Consider the following 17,827-nt stretch of genomic DNA (forward strand, 5'->3'; position numbering starts at 1 on the left):
TGGCGCGCTGTAAGTGCAACCTGATTGAGTTCAGTCTGCGGTGCGCCCGATGCTCTAATCCCTCCTACCATCACACAACATCTTGGTCAAATGCGTTGGTTTGGCGAATATGCGACTTTACGAATATCTACTTCAGTGTAGGTTTTATTTCAATTGTGTAGAACAAAACCTTTCGGTGAAAACGGGACAATTGTTCTTTAAAGTTTGTATAGTTGAACTGATTTCTGTGGCGTTCTGTTGGGTTTTCGTTAAAACACTTAGCAGTCGCGAGTACAATTCAAATGGGTATGGAACACGGATTAAAGACTGAAAAAAACCTCAACTTCTAGAAATACAGTCTAAATGTTTATTAACGTCATTTAAGCCTATAGTCTTGCCCATGCAGTGTTATTACAAACATATCGGCCCAACGTTATCTTTACCATACCCAAATATCTTACACTAACATCTTACGGTAATTATCATTTCCAGCGTTCGTGGTTCATGCCAAACTTGACGAGCATGTTGTATGCTGTTAGATTATTATTTTACATATAAGATTGCCCATTTATGACAAAGTGTGGTTTTGTTTTAATTAAACCTTGCCGGTATACTGAAGATTCACAATAAAGGTTTGTCCTCATACATCTAAACACGAAAGTAGCACATGTAGGTTAAGTGGAAAAAATCGCTATCGCTCGCTAAGATATTGTTTTACATCGGTACTCTTTCGGTTTAGCCTTAGAGGTGATTTGTTTCATAAAGTCCATTTGTAATTCTAGTTTCGAGTCCATACCAAAGGATTGGACTATTTATAAGAAATAGTGAAAGTGCCTGGAAAAATAGGTGGAGCACAACACCAGCTGTTAATGATTTTTAATTAGAGATAACGACAAATGGGACGTAACTGTATTAGAACCAAATTTTACCGTTAAATTCAAATGAAACGAATTATGCTCACTTTGCATAGATTATTGTATTTCATTTGCAATGGGTGACACCTAGTGTGGAAAGGCAGAGTCACATTTAATAAGAGAAAGCCAAATAGTGAAATTAAATCGAAAAGTAGGTTGACAAAGAATAATTTAACTTTATAATTGAAAAAAACACGACAAATGTGTAGTAGTTTGCCCGAGAATATTTTCGTGGGTATAGAGAATAATTGCGCATATTCCTATTATTGTTTGTGAGTCTTGAGAACTTGTGCTTTTGACAGCTGCTATACCCAATAGATTGAGTTAAAATTGTGACGAGCGCCTAGGCGCCAGTAGTTCAACCAATTGAATGATATTTCCAGGTCTTTTTTTTTTTTTTGCATGGGTCGGACAATTTTGATAGGGCAATTTCTAACTGGGAGGGGAGTTTGTCTAGTTCGTCGTCCTCGCAGCCATTTTGCGAAAACTCTTATGGGCGCCATGTCTGAAGGAGATACTGAATGCGTCGAATATAATAACAATCTCTGTTCCACACTCCGTCTCCAATATCGCACCAAGACAGCTGTCAGACGACGGGACGTTAACAAAGCTGGGGTATCAAAGCTGTGTTTACAGCATAAAAATATCATCATTGACATGAGAGAGGATAATGTCTGTTAACCGTCTCATTGTTGAGACGTGTAACCGTGAGTTTTTTCAGACTAATACAATCCTTCATCATCTCTCACAACAAGCCAACGTCTCCATGAGTGACTGAATGCATCTCACTCTTGTTGCGGAGAAGGGCAGTTCCGTTTCCAACCATCATGGCTTTTGTGAGCCTCTTCTCCTATCCCCCAAACCCCGTTCTTGACAAAAACATGACAGACTCTGAGCTGGCAGGCGATGAAAGGTCGAGTAACATTCTTATCTGCTTCTGTACAGGGTTATTTGTACGTTTTTTCAGTGGATGTTTTTTTTTTCTCTTTTCACTTGGGTATTCCAACGTCAAGGACACTGGCTTCGTTGTTAGCTAGCTAGTTCATTGGTACAGGCCTCCCCCAGTACACCGTTCATCTTTTTAGTGCATGCACTTTCATTTTGTTAGCTCGACTGTGAGTTTATCAAAGCCAGTGATCCATGTTTGTCCACTGCTTATGTCCATTCTTTCATTGCTTTCCCCTTATGTGTTTTATTTGCACTCGCGGTTAAACTAATAAACACTTTCGGTCAGTAACTGCTTGCTATGCTATAGGATATTTTCATTGAGTCGTTTTAAGGTATTTGAATATTTGAATAGATATGAGGCGTTGGGCGCCCCTCCCACTCACGTTCCCTGGACAAGATTTCCCCACCCTCTTTGCCAGGGACACCACTTGCTCCCGAGAAAAGTTGTGAGTTATCGGCGGGGCTTCCGTGCTGGGAGATATTGTTCTAAGTGCATTTAAACAGGTGACTACAGTGTGTCTTGGAAAGTGCTTTAGGTGACAGGCTTTTGAGTTGTTAGATTGGTTGCAGCTAAACTGATTGTCCTGTAGCAATTTTAGTACACTAAATGTCTCTTATTTGAATTGCTCTGAAACATCCTATGACATATATATACACACACACACATTTTATTTATATATATATATATAAAAGACGAGTAATAATTAAGTAGCCTCAATGTGTAAAAGTCTGAGATTGTGTTCTCCTACTTAAAACTTGATTAGTTGTTAAATCACTTGTCATGAGGTAGTGAGTTGCAGTGGATTGTTGGAACTCATTTCTTCATAAGAGCAAGTAGTAGAAGTGGTAGGACATCCCCTTTTTGTTTAAAGGGTTTAAAGTCTTTGTGGCCCTCGTTTCAAGCATGCTGTCAAACATTGCAAAAATAAATGCAATGTCACTGACATCAGCTGACCTCAGTTGTTAAGTCACTACCACCATGAACACACCCCCAACACACACACGCACAAACAAAAGTATGTTATTCTTTTTAAGCATTAAGTTTTTAAGTAATATCTACTAAATAAGTTTGATTTGCACAAGTCTAGCCTGTTAAGGCGAGCTTCACTTCACTGACACTTATGAGGCTGTCCACGTATTCTTGACCAGTTTAAAGTATAATTCTGCAGTATTTTCAAACTTCTAGGTTAACTTTTATTGCCACATAAATGATAGGTTTGGTCATTGCATATTGAAAATAATTTTAATCGAATCCCATCAACATTTTTGGTGGTAGTAATGGAATCTGAAACCATTTGACCATATTAATTCCATGGTGTTGTTTTAAAAAAGACCTCTAGATTAATTACTTATGTATTTCACTTTTGAGCACAAAATTTCACATCAAACATGCAGCTTTGCTTTGCTGTCTGTCTGTATATTTGTCTGTCTTTCTTTTTATATGACTATATTGCTGTACTGATAAATACCACTACCTGCAGTGGTATTGAGGATTGTTAAGTATTTCACTTTTGTGTAAGCACAATATTTCACATCAAACATGCAACTTTGCGCTGCTGTGTGAGTTGGATATATAGTCTTTCTTTCTTTCTTTCTTTTATATATGACAATATGGCTACACTGATAAATACACACCACTACCTGCAGCGGTATTAAGGACCACTGTTTTGTTGATGAGATTTGCCACTTTTACCAAATTATCTGATGGGTCGTTCTATGCCTGGTCTCAGTTTATGGCATTCTTTTGTTTCGGGCACTGTAAGAGTTACCGTATATATAAGATGCTTTAATTCGGATCTTATTTCAGTTAATACAATGATTATTACCAAAGGCACAAAACTTTCACATAACCATCCAAGGTTCATTCTTCATTAAACCTTTGCCAATACTGTTTTATACTGAGGAAAATGTCAACAATAGTTATTTCCCTACCATGGTTATCCACTCCATAATTAGACAGAAAGCTCCCCTTTGTTTAATTTCTAAATTAATACCATCAGAGGTATCAACATATGTCATTAGCAAGCCAAATGCAGTCTCCTGTATCAAATTTTATAGGCTGCTTGATTAAGCTATTTTGTCTAGAAGTTTGGTTCCCTCTAGTTATTAGGAAATTGTGGGCATTCTGCCATAGTGTTGTTTTGTTCTTATTTCAAGGCCAAAAACTAGGAACACTTCTTTCGGGCATCTGTGATAAGTCCTCCCGGTCTTGTTTCGTTCAACTCTGTTATGGTTTTATCAGATTAAAGATGTTTTTAAAACTTTTTAAAACTGCCATGTAATTGAAGTTCTATTGTCATGGGTGCTGTTTAAAAATGTTCTGCTTAATATGATTGTCAAGAGTCCCTTTTTTATTTTTTAAAGGGAAGACGGAGAATTGGAAGATGGAGAGATAGATGATGAGGGAATTGGGAATGAAGGAGAAGAGAAGGAAACCAAGGCAGAACCTGAAGATGTGGAGAAAGACAAAGAAAAGGAAAAAGTACGAGAAAAAGATGAGAAAGTGCATCGGCACTCTCATAAGAGACACAGGAAAATAAAAGAAAAACACAGGTCAAAACGAAGGCGAAGGGAAAGGCAAAAGGTAAATTGTTGCCTTAACTCCCTCTTCTAAATATTCTCTGTGCCTCTGTTAATGCTAGTGATACTTCTGAATCTCTGATTCATTATTTCTTCTTGCCATGTCTCAGCACCACTCTCCATCTAGTGGCTCCAGCTCTGACAGTTATGACTCTGATCATGACCATCAAGTCAGACCTAAGAGCAAAAAGAATAAAGGTCCTTACCGGGACTTTGATAGCCAGTTTGCACAGGTAAGAAAGGTCTGTGGTGAATTATTATACTTCAAATTTTTGTGTCCTCACCTACTATCCCTTCAACCCTTTTTCTTCGTCTTTTCTGCACCTGCTTGTCTCTAGCATGAACACGAACCTAGTGGGGGTCATGGAAAACCAGCAAGATCGATGCAGCGCAAGAACAGTGAGAGTGAGGAGAAATATGACTATGATGAAGAGCAGGATGACTTCAGCGAGGAGCTGTCCAAATACAAGCAAGCAAAAGAGTCGAGCACGTCCAGCCAGGGCAAAGCAGGGTCACTTAAAGAACAGGGCAAGAGACCAAACATGAAAGCACAACAGCGGCAACAATGTATGTTCTGAGTATTATATGAATGGCCTGCTCACCTTTCAGTTTTCACTTTCAGCATTTACTGAGTTTGCACAGTTTACCTTTTATTTTATGGTTGCATCGAACGTTGAGACTTAAATAGTTTGTTACATATCATTCTCTTACTTTTGTTCATTTTAGTTAGTGGGCCACGTGGTCGTGGGCGTGGAGGTGGGGGTGTGGGCAGGGGACGTGGTATGCCAAACAAAAACAAGAAGCAGAAGGGCAAGAATTGGGGCCGGGGGCGAGGCCGAGGAGGAGATCCAGGAGGAGGTGGAGATGGAGCAAAAGCGGTGAGGCTCTAATATAGTCTTTGATGGCATTACATAGTCAGCCGATTTTGTTTGATTACTATATTTATATGATCCTACAGGAAGCCAAAGGCCAGCCAGGTTTCCAGAAAAAACGTCCAATTATGAGTCAAGAGTTTATCAATCAACACACAGTTGAGCACAATGGGAGAAATATCTGCAAATATTTCATTGAGGGTAGATGCATTAAAGTAAGTCTGTGTGTTTTTCATGTAGTAAATGTGAGTGGCTTATTAGCTAACTTGTGCTTTTTACAGAAATGATTATAATTCTGTTTGTACAGGGGGTCCAATGCAAGTTTGAGCATGACAATGTCATCCCAGAGAAGAAGAAGGAATTGTGCAAGTTCTACGTCCAGGGCTACTGCACAAAAGGGGAAAACTGCATTTACATGCACAATATCCTTGACAGTTTGGCATGGTGTAACCATAAACTTAGTGTAGATTTTTGTATTGGGGTTAATAAAGTAAGAATGAAATCGTAGAATATATCTTACCTTGTGTAGTTCCTTTACACAGGAGTATACATGAATACCCGTGCAAGTTCTTCCACACTGGTGCAAAGTGCTATCAGGGAGATAATTGCAAGTTTTCTCATGAGCCTTTAACTGAACTTACAAAGGAGTTGTTAGATAAGGTAAGGGCTGTCTGTGTTGCTAACGTATGCATCCTCAAAGTTTGTGCATTTGTAATGCTTAGCATTTTTCCAGTTGATTCCTTGATATAACCTCTAAAGTGAATAAATAAAGTAGATTTGGTTGCATCCAATATTACATTATATTTGTCTTTTAGATCTTAAACACGGATGAGGAGCATGCCAATGAGGATGAACTGGAGCTAGAGGACCTGAGGAAGCAGGGTATAACCCCTTTGCCTAAGCCACCTCCCGGGGTAGGGCTTCTGCCAACACCTGGCTCAGGTAGCCCCCAGGATGGAAACAAAAAGATCCCTTCTCTGTTTGAGATCAAAGTGCATCCAACTGTGGACCTGGCACAGAAGATTGCTCTAAGGTAAAACATCTGCTTCTGAACCATCGTAGAGACTGTTGGAGACTCTCTTTCTGAATTACTTGGGTTCAACTATAGTTCTGTTTTAGACTTTCAACAGTATAACACCTTTTAAATAACACAGGTTCACTGGTATCATAGTTAATCATTTCTGTGGTATGATGAGCATTTGGTGATACCCATTTCCATTTCAGGCCCAATTTCTACAACAGCACGTCTCCCCCTCCTGGACAGTTCCAGGGGACTGGAAGCTCTGCTCAGTTCACTGGCTCTCCAGAGGACATGCAGGCTGGCCACATGCTGTCCCCAGGACACAGTCATTCTCTACCCCCACCTCCAGGTTCTCCAGGGTCTTTGGGTGGACCTCCCCTTCACTACCCAGGGCCTGGTTTTCCTCAGAGCCCCCCAAGACAGTCAACAACTCAGGGCTTTGGGCAGGGCACTTCTTTGCCACCTCCTGGACTTTCAGGTCAGGCCCAGGTTTTCCATGGCAATCTGCAGCAAATGAACCACCAGAGCCCAAATCCTCACATGAACCAGCAAGGCACTCCATTCCAGTCTATGCCTGACATGCAGATGAACACACCCTTTCAAACTATGGGCCAGATGCCCTCTGAATTTTTCAAAAACCTATTTAGTAGCCAGTCACTCGGGCTTGGAGGTAATGATGTGTTTTCATTCATTCCTTTAAAATAAGTATTTCTTTAAGATTGTAGTGGTGACTAAATTGATGTGGCATTTTTGATTCAGGCATTTCTGATTAATAAACTTCCACAACTTATAGTGCACTACTGTTCTTCACAGAAGGGGGCCAGTCAGGGCCTGTGCAGGACTCCCAGCAGCAGCATAGTAGTGCAGATTCCCACAGTGGCATGCACGACTTCCTGCCAGCTGTCCAAAAGGCTCTGCTTCTACACCTGAACCAGAACCAACAGGACTCTGACTCCAACAGACCTGAGAGTCAGTGCCCTCCATCTTCTAGCAGAGTGAAAGGTAGAGGCAGAATAGAATTTGGCATTCTGAATCATTTGTAAATGAAGCTTTTACAAATGTAAAAATGTATCCAGTTCTTTGGAGGTCTGCTCAGAATTACAGCATTATGTTTTGACAGATTTTGTGTGGGTTTGTTACATCTTGTGTCTGCATGTTACACATTTTATAAATAGAAATAATAAACAAATGGGTTAAAATCAGAAGGGAGTACCTGCAGTTAAAGGCATGAGTTTTTATTTGTTAAATTTTCTTGTTTTAGATGAACCAACAAATTGGTATTCCAGTGATGATGAGGATGGCAGTAGTGTGACAGCCATCTTAAAGACTCTGAAAAAGCAAAATGAAATGTTGAAGACCCAACCGTCCAAGCCTCAGCACCCTATTGGAATTCCAGCCCCCCTCACTGACCCCAGGCTACACAAGGAGAGGGCTCCACCTAATGACCCCCGTGTGAAGGTTGACCCTCGGCAGCACATTCCAGACCCCAGGAAGGAGGCAGATGCTGGTGGAGACCCTAGACTGTCCCGAGACCCACGCAAGATGAAATCTAATGATCCTACCTCCTGCAGATCAGAATCTCACCGCCACCCACACCCAAACTCCTCGACGTCTCAGAAGCCTCCTACTGGGGAGGAGGATGAAGAAGGAGAGCGGGAGTTGAGAGAGAGAGCTGCATTGATCCCACTAGATCCCATTCCCGGAACTGTGCTCCGGGACCCCCGCTGCCAGATCAAGCAGTTCAGTCACATCCGGGTGGACATCCTTCTCCAGCGGCCAGCATTTGCTCATAGTGTGGTGTGGGCCCCAGAGGATCTCATCCCTCTGCTCATCCCCAAACAGGAGCCCTCCATCAACCTGCCCCTACCGCCACTGATTGCTGATGCCCAGCTGAACCGTAGCCTCTCCTCCCCACCAGACCATCCCACCTCCTCCACTCCCACCCCTCCAGACCCACGTCTGGTGGCAGCCCGCCTCAAAGAAGGTGTGGGAAGTCTAGGCAGCCCACCCCGCAGGAGTCTTGAGCCTAGGCTCAACCCGGAGAAACCAACTGACCCTCGCACCCACAAGGCTTTAGATCCTAGGATCAGTCGCTCTGGGAGCCTGGACTCCAAGCTTCCTGCTATGAGAGAGGGGTCCTCAGGTGGAGGGGTCATGGATCCAAGGTTACAGCGAAGTACAGCTGTAATAACTAACCAGACTGCTGCTTCACTTAAGTCTGATTCAGAGAAGCTGCCACCGTATGCCCCTCGCCTGGCTTCTTCCACTAGTGGTGGGCTGGAGAGCCCCACCACACTGCTTGGGGGCATTAGCCTGTATGATCCTCGCAACACCAAATGGGAGGGAGATGAGCCCCTGAAAATGGCAGGCATCCTAAAGCAGTCATTGAAACGTGAAAGCCCTCCACCTCCACGGGCCCCCTCTCCACTACGAGTGCAAGCTGAAAAGGGCAATGAATCTGAAGAAGACTTGGAGGACTGGCCTAGTGACTGTCAGCCAGGCCATCACACCACCGTAGCAACGCCTGCCCCTCCCTGCTCACCTGTCCGTGTCGCAGCACCTGCCATGCATAATCTACCCATTCAGGCCCTAGCAGGCCTGATACGGCCAGCGTACACAGATCCACGGCAAAACAGGCCAAGTGGACTTGCCCTTGGAACTCAGGAGGAAGAAGAGGGGGAAGGCAAAGAAGAAGAAAAAAAAGACAGGCCCCTGAGGGATGTGTTTAAGACTTTTGACCCAACAGCATCACCATTCTGTCAGTAAATACTTCTGTGTTGAGACTAGTCAGCACCTTTACCCAACTTTGTCCATCTCTGCTAAGCATTTACTTGTTACATCGTCACGTACTTTCATATTTATTTATATTTGCTTTGTACATACACTTTACAATTCCACATCAGCTTACAAGGTATCATTTTCTTTGGGTTTCTTGTGCATAATAAGTCTATAGCCATTAGCAACAGTCCACTGACAATGCCACTCAAATATTGATGGAGATAGTACTTAAATGTACTCAGAATGCTGCATAAAGAAGTATTCTCAGTTAATGTGCATAGGTGGATAGACTTTGCTGTACAGCTGTAAATACAGAGGTAACAAGGGAAACTTAGTGTGGCTGAAAGGGTAGTGTAGTGGTAATTAAGATATTACAGTTAAATATCTTAGATCTATGTATTACATAAAGCTGTGGTAAGACTATGACAAACATTTTATGAAAAATTTCTGTGTTATGCTTGTAATTATTCAAACGTATATGTGAACTTGGCTAATACAGCGCAACGTTTTTCACCTTTTCCCCAAGCATACCTTTCAATCATTTGTGATGCATTGTGCTGAAGATACAACACAAGCAAAAAGAAAGTTGGAAAAAAATTCATCTAAAAAATTTTTTTCTTGTATGGTGGAGCTTGTGGAAATTTTGTAGCACAAGTTATCCTATTGTAGTTATTTTACAGTCTAAAAATAATGATTTTATTCTTTTATGTGTTGTTTTGATGTACTGAATTGTTTTGTTTACATATCTAAGAAAGGACAATGAAAGATGTCCATCATGTCAATTTGCCTTTTTTTATTGTCTTAAATAAAATGTAAATGATGTGATTTTTCATCTACATGGAGAACATAATTATCCTTTTTTTGTGATGGTTGTTATTGGATTGTATATTATTAAAGCTTTATTTGCATATTTTGAGCATATTGTTTGGCGGAGCAAGGCTAGGTGCTGCAGGATGTAGTGCAGTTTTGCGGAGTCCTAGGTCATCAGTCTCAGGGTTCAGATGCTCGTGTGCTCTGTGGATGAGGAGGTTCTTTTTCCACTGAAAGCACAGGAAAGCTGCCTTTGCTGCTTCAGAGTTGGGCTCAGGTTGTCTCAAGCCCTTCCAAATTAAAAATGCATCATGTTTGTCGGTTGATAGGCAAACATGGAATCCATATCATTATGGTCACCAAGTACTCGGTTTTATATGTACTAAGTAAAGTTGATTTGAGTGTGCCATATGTTTACTAATATTAGAACAACTTGATTAGCATCCAATGAAAATAATATTTCTTGGCATCCATCTTTGTGCTCAATTTCCTACTGCAGTCAAATCTATGTTAATAAGTGGTTATACTTGTACCTTTATACAAGCAGTCTCTGCAGCTCGAACCCCATTGATAACAGTCTGAAGCAAATTCTGTGCATTTTTCACCAGGATTTCATCTGAAGATTTGCACCCAGGAGTCACTGCATTGACACTGGAAAGACACCATACACCCCTTGGGTCACGAGATATTGTCATGTTTGTTTGTTTAATTATTTCTTGGTTGAAAATCAGCATAAAGGTACAGTGGTAAAAGAAAGATGGGATATAGTGAGAAATATTGCCAAGAATGCAGGTCCCTTTAAGATTTGGATGATTGTCTCACCTGGAAATGATGGTGAGCTGGTTGGTAATGGTGACAATCTGCTCTGCTATGATGCAAAGCTCCTTAGTGCAGTGCTTGTCCAGGCAGTGGTCTGCTATGACTTCTACAAACTTTCTAATGGACTGGCAGCTCAAGACTAAATCTTTAGCTGATGTTACAAAAGCATCTTTGCTCTGTTTATGGAAACATGCAAACTGACATCAAATAAAATGGGATTTTAACCCATAACACACTAATTAAAAATATACAGGTTCACTCTTACCTGAATTGGCCCTTTTCTTTTTAAGTATTGTGTCATATGATAGATTTTATCAGCCATTTCTTTAGTCACCTTGACAATATGATTACCCTGCACATCCCACCTTCCCACCTCTTGCTTTAGGATAAGTGAGGTGTAAGTCAAATTTGGATCCACAGAGCTGAAAATAGGCACTGCAGAGCTCGTCTGAAAAAAAAAAAACAGGTAATGCAATATTATATTGTCATATAATAATGTAATATATTGTTATATGTCATATAATATGCCATTTTAATATAATTCCATCTGAAAATGTTTTGTTTCTATGATCACAAGCCATTGAAAAAAAAATCCTACCAATTTAGGTTCCTGGCTGTTTGCTTGGAGGATGTCTACAGGATTTGTTTTTTCTGTGATGACTTGCCTAGGAGATGTGTCCTTTGGGATGACGTTTTGGGTAATATTAATTTCCAAGGTACTACGGGACTCTTTGCCCTGTAAACCATGCTTGATCCGCTCTTTTGTGATATAAAGAATTCCATCTATTTTGAATAGTTCTTCTACAAGGTAATGTGCTTTGGCTGACCAGCACTGCGTCTGAATGTCAAGGCTTAAAGTCTCAGAGGCACTTTGTGTCTCTACCATGAACCTGGCTCTGCTCACTATTTCTGACATCTGAAACAACAGATGATCATTAATAAACCTTAGACTAGATCGCTCCTGTGGATTTCTGATGAAAGTGACACAGTCTTGGACAGATTCTGTGGCAGTTTTAATATTCTCCAACAACAATTCTGCAGTTGCCTCGAACTGTGTGCGAGTCTCCACAGCTTTGTTAGAATTGTCATTCATTAGTACTGAATAAGCCAAGAAGACAGTGTTTTGAAATGCAGAAACATACTCCTCATTAACTCTGCTCAAAAGGCATGAAAGTGCCTTCATTTTAACCTGAAGTTGTCTCTGTAAGAATTCTCTTCTTGCAAGGATCAGGACACCTGACCGGGAAACAGTACCAAGGTCCTCTGCAGCCTGTAAGTAGACTTCAGTGAGGGCATTCACTCCATCTTGCAGTTCTTTCAAGAGTTTTACTTTATAGCTATCTCTACAGTTTATTGAAGACAATCTTGCTGCCTCTTGGATTCGAAGTGAGTTTTCAGACATTACTACCAACCATTTTTTGGGTGTCATCTGATATCCTTTGCCATGAGTTGTAACTGTTCCCAAAAGCCTATCCAGTGAGATCAAGAGAATTTGTATAGACAATGCCCAGAGAATACAGTTTCCATCAAGCTCACTATGCTGAGTTGTTTTTGAGCCAAGGAGGTCTTTGAGATTCTTTGTATTGGTTTGAGCTTTCTGAAACTTGCTTAGTAGAGATGACATGCTCTCATTACCCTCACCTATCACCTTAAGGTCTGTTGATGTCATTAGCTGTACAGTGTCTGTACACAAATGCATTACATTGGTGAGTTCTTGGATGCAGGTGTCTGCCATATTTGGTTTAAGGCTCTGAATCATGGCTTGGATAGCATGGTACCACATGCCAGTCACTGGCAACAGGAACTTACGTGTGTTTTTGATGAGATCTGAATACTGAGTGCTGTGCCTATAGACAGTATCTGTACTCTTGGCTGAGCTCATGGCAGTCTCTTGCGCTGTCTGGATAAGAAGTGGTGTCAGAGCCATTATCTCAGACCGAAGACTTTCCATTTCCTGAATGTCACCTGTTTCTACAAAACTGCGAGCCTCTTTTGTGGCCTGGGTATAACAGTTCGAAAGTCCTACAACCCCTGTGCAAGCTACATTTAAAGCTTCAATATCTTTATCCTTGGTCATGCGAACAACTTCACAAAGGAGGGGCAACAAGTCAACACTTTCTGGTGTTTGCTGAAGTTTGCAGTCCATAGTAAATGTTGATTTGCCTTCCTCTATGTCCATATCAAACTGGTCCAGTACAGTAGTTTTAGGATCTTCCTTTTCTGGAAGTTCATCCTTCAGCCCAGCAGTTAAATCTATATGTTCAAAGTTGGCATGATCATTTCTTGACCTTTGAAGATCTGTAATGGGGGGTAATGGTGGAGTAATGGCAGGCTGTCGAGCCTCTTCTCGCAATGGACTAAGTAGATTTGGATGCTGTAGACCATCTAAACCCTGCAGTAAAACACTGAAGTGCCTAATTGACACTGACACTGAGTTAGCTAGTAAGGAGAATACATCCTTTTTGAAGTTTGTGCAAAATATATCTGTTGCATACCCTGCCACTTCAGCTGCAGAACTTTCAGCTTGTCTTAACAGTACAAGCAGCCCATTACGATAGATGGGATCAACACTCTTATCCACATGTTGCCTTACAAACTGAATAACTTGGCTCATTCGGACAATTAGAAAGTTTAAATGTTTGCACAACAGCTGGTGGTCCTGCACTTTATGTGCCTCTACACTGCTCTCTAAGTCACACTTCAATTCCTGTACTTCAAGATGCATCAAGTCTTTAACACTGATGACATTGGTGAATACGTTCAGTAGCTGCTCTGTTTCTTCTGTCCATTTCTGGTGAATATTTATGAGTTTATTCAGAGCTCCATGGTACTGGACTGAGTCACCCTCAAGCTCCAGCAGAAGTGGTGTGACTCCATCCTTGAGGTGCATAAGGCAAGCCCTGGAATTTTCGACACTCTCAAGACTCTTCTCATCATTGGCTAAAGCCGAGATGAAGCTAGCTACTTCACCCATCCTGTCTGCATGAGCTATGAAAGCCTTAGCTAGAGGCTGAAACTGATCCAGGTGCAAATCAGTATCTGATTCAACTTCTAACATGCAATGTACTGTGTTTACCAATTGCTCTAGAGGAGCTGAAGTTATGACAAAGATGTCCATTACCTGGTATAGAGTTGCTGTTACCACTACCTCATCAAGCTTATAGATTTGCTTGATTAGAGTGACACACAATTTCTCTTGACATTCTTTTGACTTCTGCTTAGGTGTGCAGCATTTCATCTGCTGTGATATATCTGACCAGAGTTGGAGGACAAGTTTACAGTTTGCAACCACACAAGAACGAATTTGGCTTCGAGAAGAGTTTGCAACAGCCATGCTGTGGGATATCAAATCTCGCAACACAATGTTAAAGTCACTCTCTTTAAACAAAGTGGAACTTGGATCAGACAGCAGTCTCAATAATCTGTTTCGTCGCTCTGTGTAATATCCATATGACCTTGTGGACACACGTTCACAGTTGGTCTTAAGTGTGTTTATGATATCATTTACAGTGGTGTCCACTTGATGGAGAATGTATTTCTTTGCACCTTGTGCTTCCTCACTGGTTGGATGTTTGATGGTTGTGTACATGGCTGTGTGGAGCATTGAGATGCATCTTATCAAAGTTTCCATAGAAGCTTTTAAACTCTCTCTTTGTCTCTGGTCACGAAGGTCTGGTATCCTCACCATTACCAAGCTGTGAAGTAGCAGAATTGCCTTAGAATATACCTGGAATGCCTTTAGTAATGAAGGTATGTCTGTAGCAGCTCCTACTTGAGTTAAGCAATCCAATACCCACTGAGCAGCTGAAGTGATTTTCCTGACAGTCGCATCATCCTCTACCAAAAGAATCTGCATCAAAACGAGTTTAATTTGGCAATGTGAGGAATCTTATTGTGATAGTTGTTCTATTACATTTCTCACACTGCAGTACATAATATTGTATCTCACTTTTGTTGGTTATTTCTTCAGTTGTTTTTTTTCTTACCTTTACCACTCCCAGCATCACATTTTGAGTGGCTTCAATAAGTTCATCTTTGTGTTCTGCAATGTCTGGTTGTATGCTGAGCTTTTGGGTTGCAAGAAGCACATGCTGGCCTGACATCATCAGGGACACCAGCAGTGGGCTCATTTCCATCCTCATGACATCATCATCTGATCCTGCCATGACTCTGGGATTAGAAAAAAACAGATGTACTCATGCAGTGCATATAGTTTTCTCTTTATTTATTTATTTATTTATTTATTCTTTTTTTTACAACTGCTATAACATTATTTCTGACATTTGTGTTTAAAGTTATTTTTCAAAACCTTAAATACAAATCCAATGATTAAATATTTAACACAATACATTTTTGTCTGGCAAACTACAAATGCAAAAGCACTTTGCTCATAATAAAACGTTGCTTTCATAGCACACACACACACACACACACACACACACACACACACACACACACACACACACACACACAAATTCATCAAAATCATAAGCACTCCTGACCATCAGATAGATACATGTAACCAATTGAAAAAAACAAAATATTAAATTAGTAACAATTGCATAAGCAGGAAAAAACAAATGCGTATGTTGGTGAAATCCCTGGAAGTGTTTTAAGGCAGAGCAATGCAGCCCACAAACATAACCCCCTTTTTTTTTTTTTTTTTTTTTTTTTTTAACAGCTTTTCTTCATCACATAGACTTGGGGAATTGTGTTCAAAGTAGTAGGTTTTGTGTGTTTAAAAAGTGAAAAAAAAAAAGGTTTCCCTGGTTAACAGTGCATGTTTACCATGGTAACAGGGTACAGATGCTCTCTAATTTGCTACAAATCTAAACAACAAAATTAAATTTATGATAATGTTTAAATTCATTAATATACAGATACCACATAGACAAATGAACATATTTCACATATTACAAATACCATTACAAATGCTATTATTATTATGAATCAATTAGAATTAAAATAAAAATATTTGCATATGAAGCTCTTGACATATAGTGGGTATTGTCTTTTATGGGTAGGTACTTTAAAAGGCAAGAGTTTTAGTTTGATCAGCTTTTTTAAATGCATGTCTTTATTTCTTTTAAAACGTGTTTTTCCATGATCAGTTTTTGTTTATTTCATTATTTTAAACATACTCTACCCATAGGTGTTATGCTGCAGAAATACCAGGTTTTGGCTTTTGTAGTTAGTTGTGGAAACAAATTTGTTTCATAGTCACACTGATGTTCAGTTCTTACAGTATTCTTGTTTTATTGACAACTGACCTCGAAGCTACAGCAGTCATGTTCTTGCAGGCCTTTGTCACTGCTTCAGCTGCAGTCTCTAACTGGGTGAATTGTTCTGCCTCCCCCTCACTCTCAGACATAAGCACGAGGTAACACAGGTGAGTTGCAATGGGGGCCACAACCTGCTCTATAGAGCTGGTCTTTATCAGGCCATCCTCTACTGGGGATGCCATTGCTTGCAAGAGAAATAACATTTTAATATTTTTTCATTCAGTTCAGTTGTGTATCACACATTGTAAATGTATGCACTATGAATATACAAATATATACAGTATTCACCTTCAAAACGTAAAATCTCAATAGTATCAGAAACATTTGGTAATTACCTGATGTTGTAGCAGCTCCGTGCAACTAGCTGTAATGTAGTAGGAATGCATTAATAATACAGTGCACTTGCTGGAGAGGTCTGCGGTTGGCTTTCTCGTGTCTAATGGCAACTAATGTCATCTGACCCAAACCATGACATTAAATAATTAGATGATTGAAGTATATTAATATCACTTTACGGCTGTGTGTGTGTGTGTGTGTGTGTGTGTGTGTGTGTGTGTGTGTGTGTATATTATATATAAAGTTTGGGGGTTACAGGCCCTAGTGATCTGATTACCACGGGAACCACAGGGGGTTGCCCTTACCCCCTACATGTTTTCTATCTCGTCCTTCACCCCTTGGTGCTTCTTGTTTTCCTTTTTCCTGATGTTGCTATCACTTGGGATTGCCACATCTGTCACTACACCCCTCTTCTGCTGTTTGTCCACCACTACTATGTCATTACCATCTTGTCTGTTTGGATCTGGCAGTCCCACAGGATCTTAGCATGGTCATATTCCACCACCTTTGGGGGAATATCCCACATATACCTAAGAATTTCCAGCCCATACTCGCCACAGATGTTTCTGTACACTATGCCAGCCACTTGGTCATGGTGTTTCATGTATGCCCTGCCTGCTAGCATCTTGCATCCCACTGTTATGTGCTGGATTGTCTCAAGGGCATCTTTGCACAGCCAGCACAGCTTCAACAATTTTACATTTAAACTATTTGGAACAGTTTAAAAAAGGTTTACATAAGCCTAGAGTTGGCAGTGGTGAGTTGCTATTGTTACTTTATTTTAGGCTTAGGCTATGGAAAGCTGGCCCTTTAAGTTTAGGTGTTTCAGGTGTTAGGTTAGAGTTTCAAGTTTTATATTAGCTCAAAAGAACTGTTGGATTAGTATAAACGTGCTTTACCATCCCTTAGTATAAGCAAGGGAACGTATAAAGCACTAGATGGCGCCAGTGCTACAAGAATGGCTGTTTTGTTTAGAAGACTTGAGAGATACTCAGCAAAAGACACCCAATTTTGAAATTTTATTTGAAAGTGGAAAAATCAATAGATAAATATACAGCTTGAACATTAACTTGTACAACAAACACAGATCGCAATGCATTTACAAAAATGAAAAACTGTGACAGTAGTTTATTCAAAATAGGTGATAATGGTGTCACTGCTAAAAACACTCACAGTTACTTTACACTTAAGAATGTCAAGTACTTCTCTCTCTGAAACCTGTGTGAGAAAATGTGAGGTGCAGAGCAGAAATCTGGATTTGTGAATGCCATGCCAGTGATGTAATGGATCAAATATACAAGTGTATTTTCTGTGAATCTTTCAGATACCAGTAAAGCTAAAGTATCTGAATACTAAGCAGTGAATTACTGAAATACTGCTAAGAATTGAAATATTTGTTGACTTTGGTGTAAAACTTGGCGACGGTTTTCTCAGTCAAACTTAAAATACAGTAATAACCTACAGTGAATTATATATAAAAAAACATTT

The 17,827-nt window shown here is 40.4% G+C and overlaps 1 protein-coding gene across 1 annotated transcript; it reads left to right on the forward strand.

The window, feature by feature from the left end:
- The first annotated feature begins 1,371 nt into the window (after positions 1-1,371).
- LOC113588490 (zinc finger CCCH domain-containing protein 6) lies at positions 1,372-9,922 on the forward strand. The gene is made up of 12 exons (XM_027027688.2): positions 1,372-1,806; positions 4,206-4,425; positions 4,532-4,654; positions 4,760-4,988; positions 5,148-5,299; positions 5,380-5,508; positions 5,601-5,715; positions 5,844-5,953; positions 6,109-6,326; positions 6,518-6,984; positions 7,128-7,316; positions 7,576-9,922. The coding sequence occupies exons 1-12, from the start codon at positions 1,721-1,723 to the stop codon at positions 9,078-9,080; spliced, it is 3,543 nt and encodes a 1,180-aa protein (XP_026883489.2). The 5' UTR covers positions 1,372-1,720; the 3' UTR covers positions 9,081-9,922.
- Positions 9,923-17,827: the final 7,905 nt, after the last annotated feature.

Source organism: Electrophorus electricus, chromosome 11 (assembly GCF_013358815.1).
Source record: "Electrophorus electricus isolate fEleEle1 chromosome 11, fEleEle1.pri, whole genome shotgun sequence".
Classification (NCBI taxonomy): domain Eukaryota; kingdom Metazoa; phylum Chordata; class Actinopteri; order Gymnotiformes; family Gymnotidae; genus Electrophorus; species Electrophorus electricus.

Excerpts from the sequence above, each read along its gene's own strand:
- LOC113588490 (XM_027027688.2), top strand. The coding sequence starts at position 1,721 with ATGGCTTTTGTGAGCCTCTTCTCCTATCCCCCAAACCCCGTTCTTGAC. Across the intron at positions 5,509-5,600 it reads TTGAGGGTAGATGCATTAAA|GGGGTCCAATGCAAGTTTGA; the intron begins GTAAGTCTGTGT and ends CTGTTTGTACAG. Across the intron at positions 7,317-7,575 it reads ATCTTCTAGCAGAGTGAAAG|ATGAACCAACAAATTGGTAT; the intron begins GTAGAGGCAGAA and ends TTCTTGTTTTAG.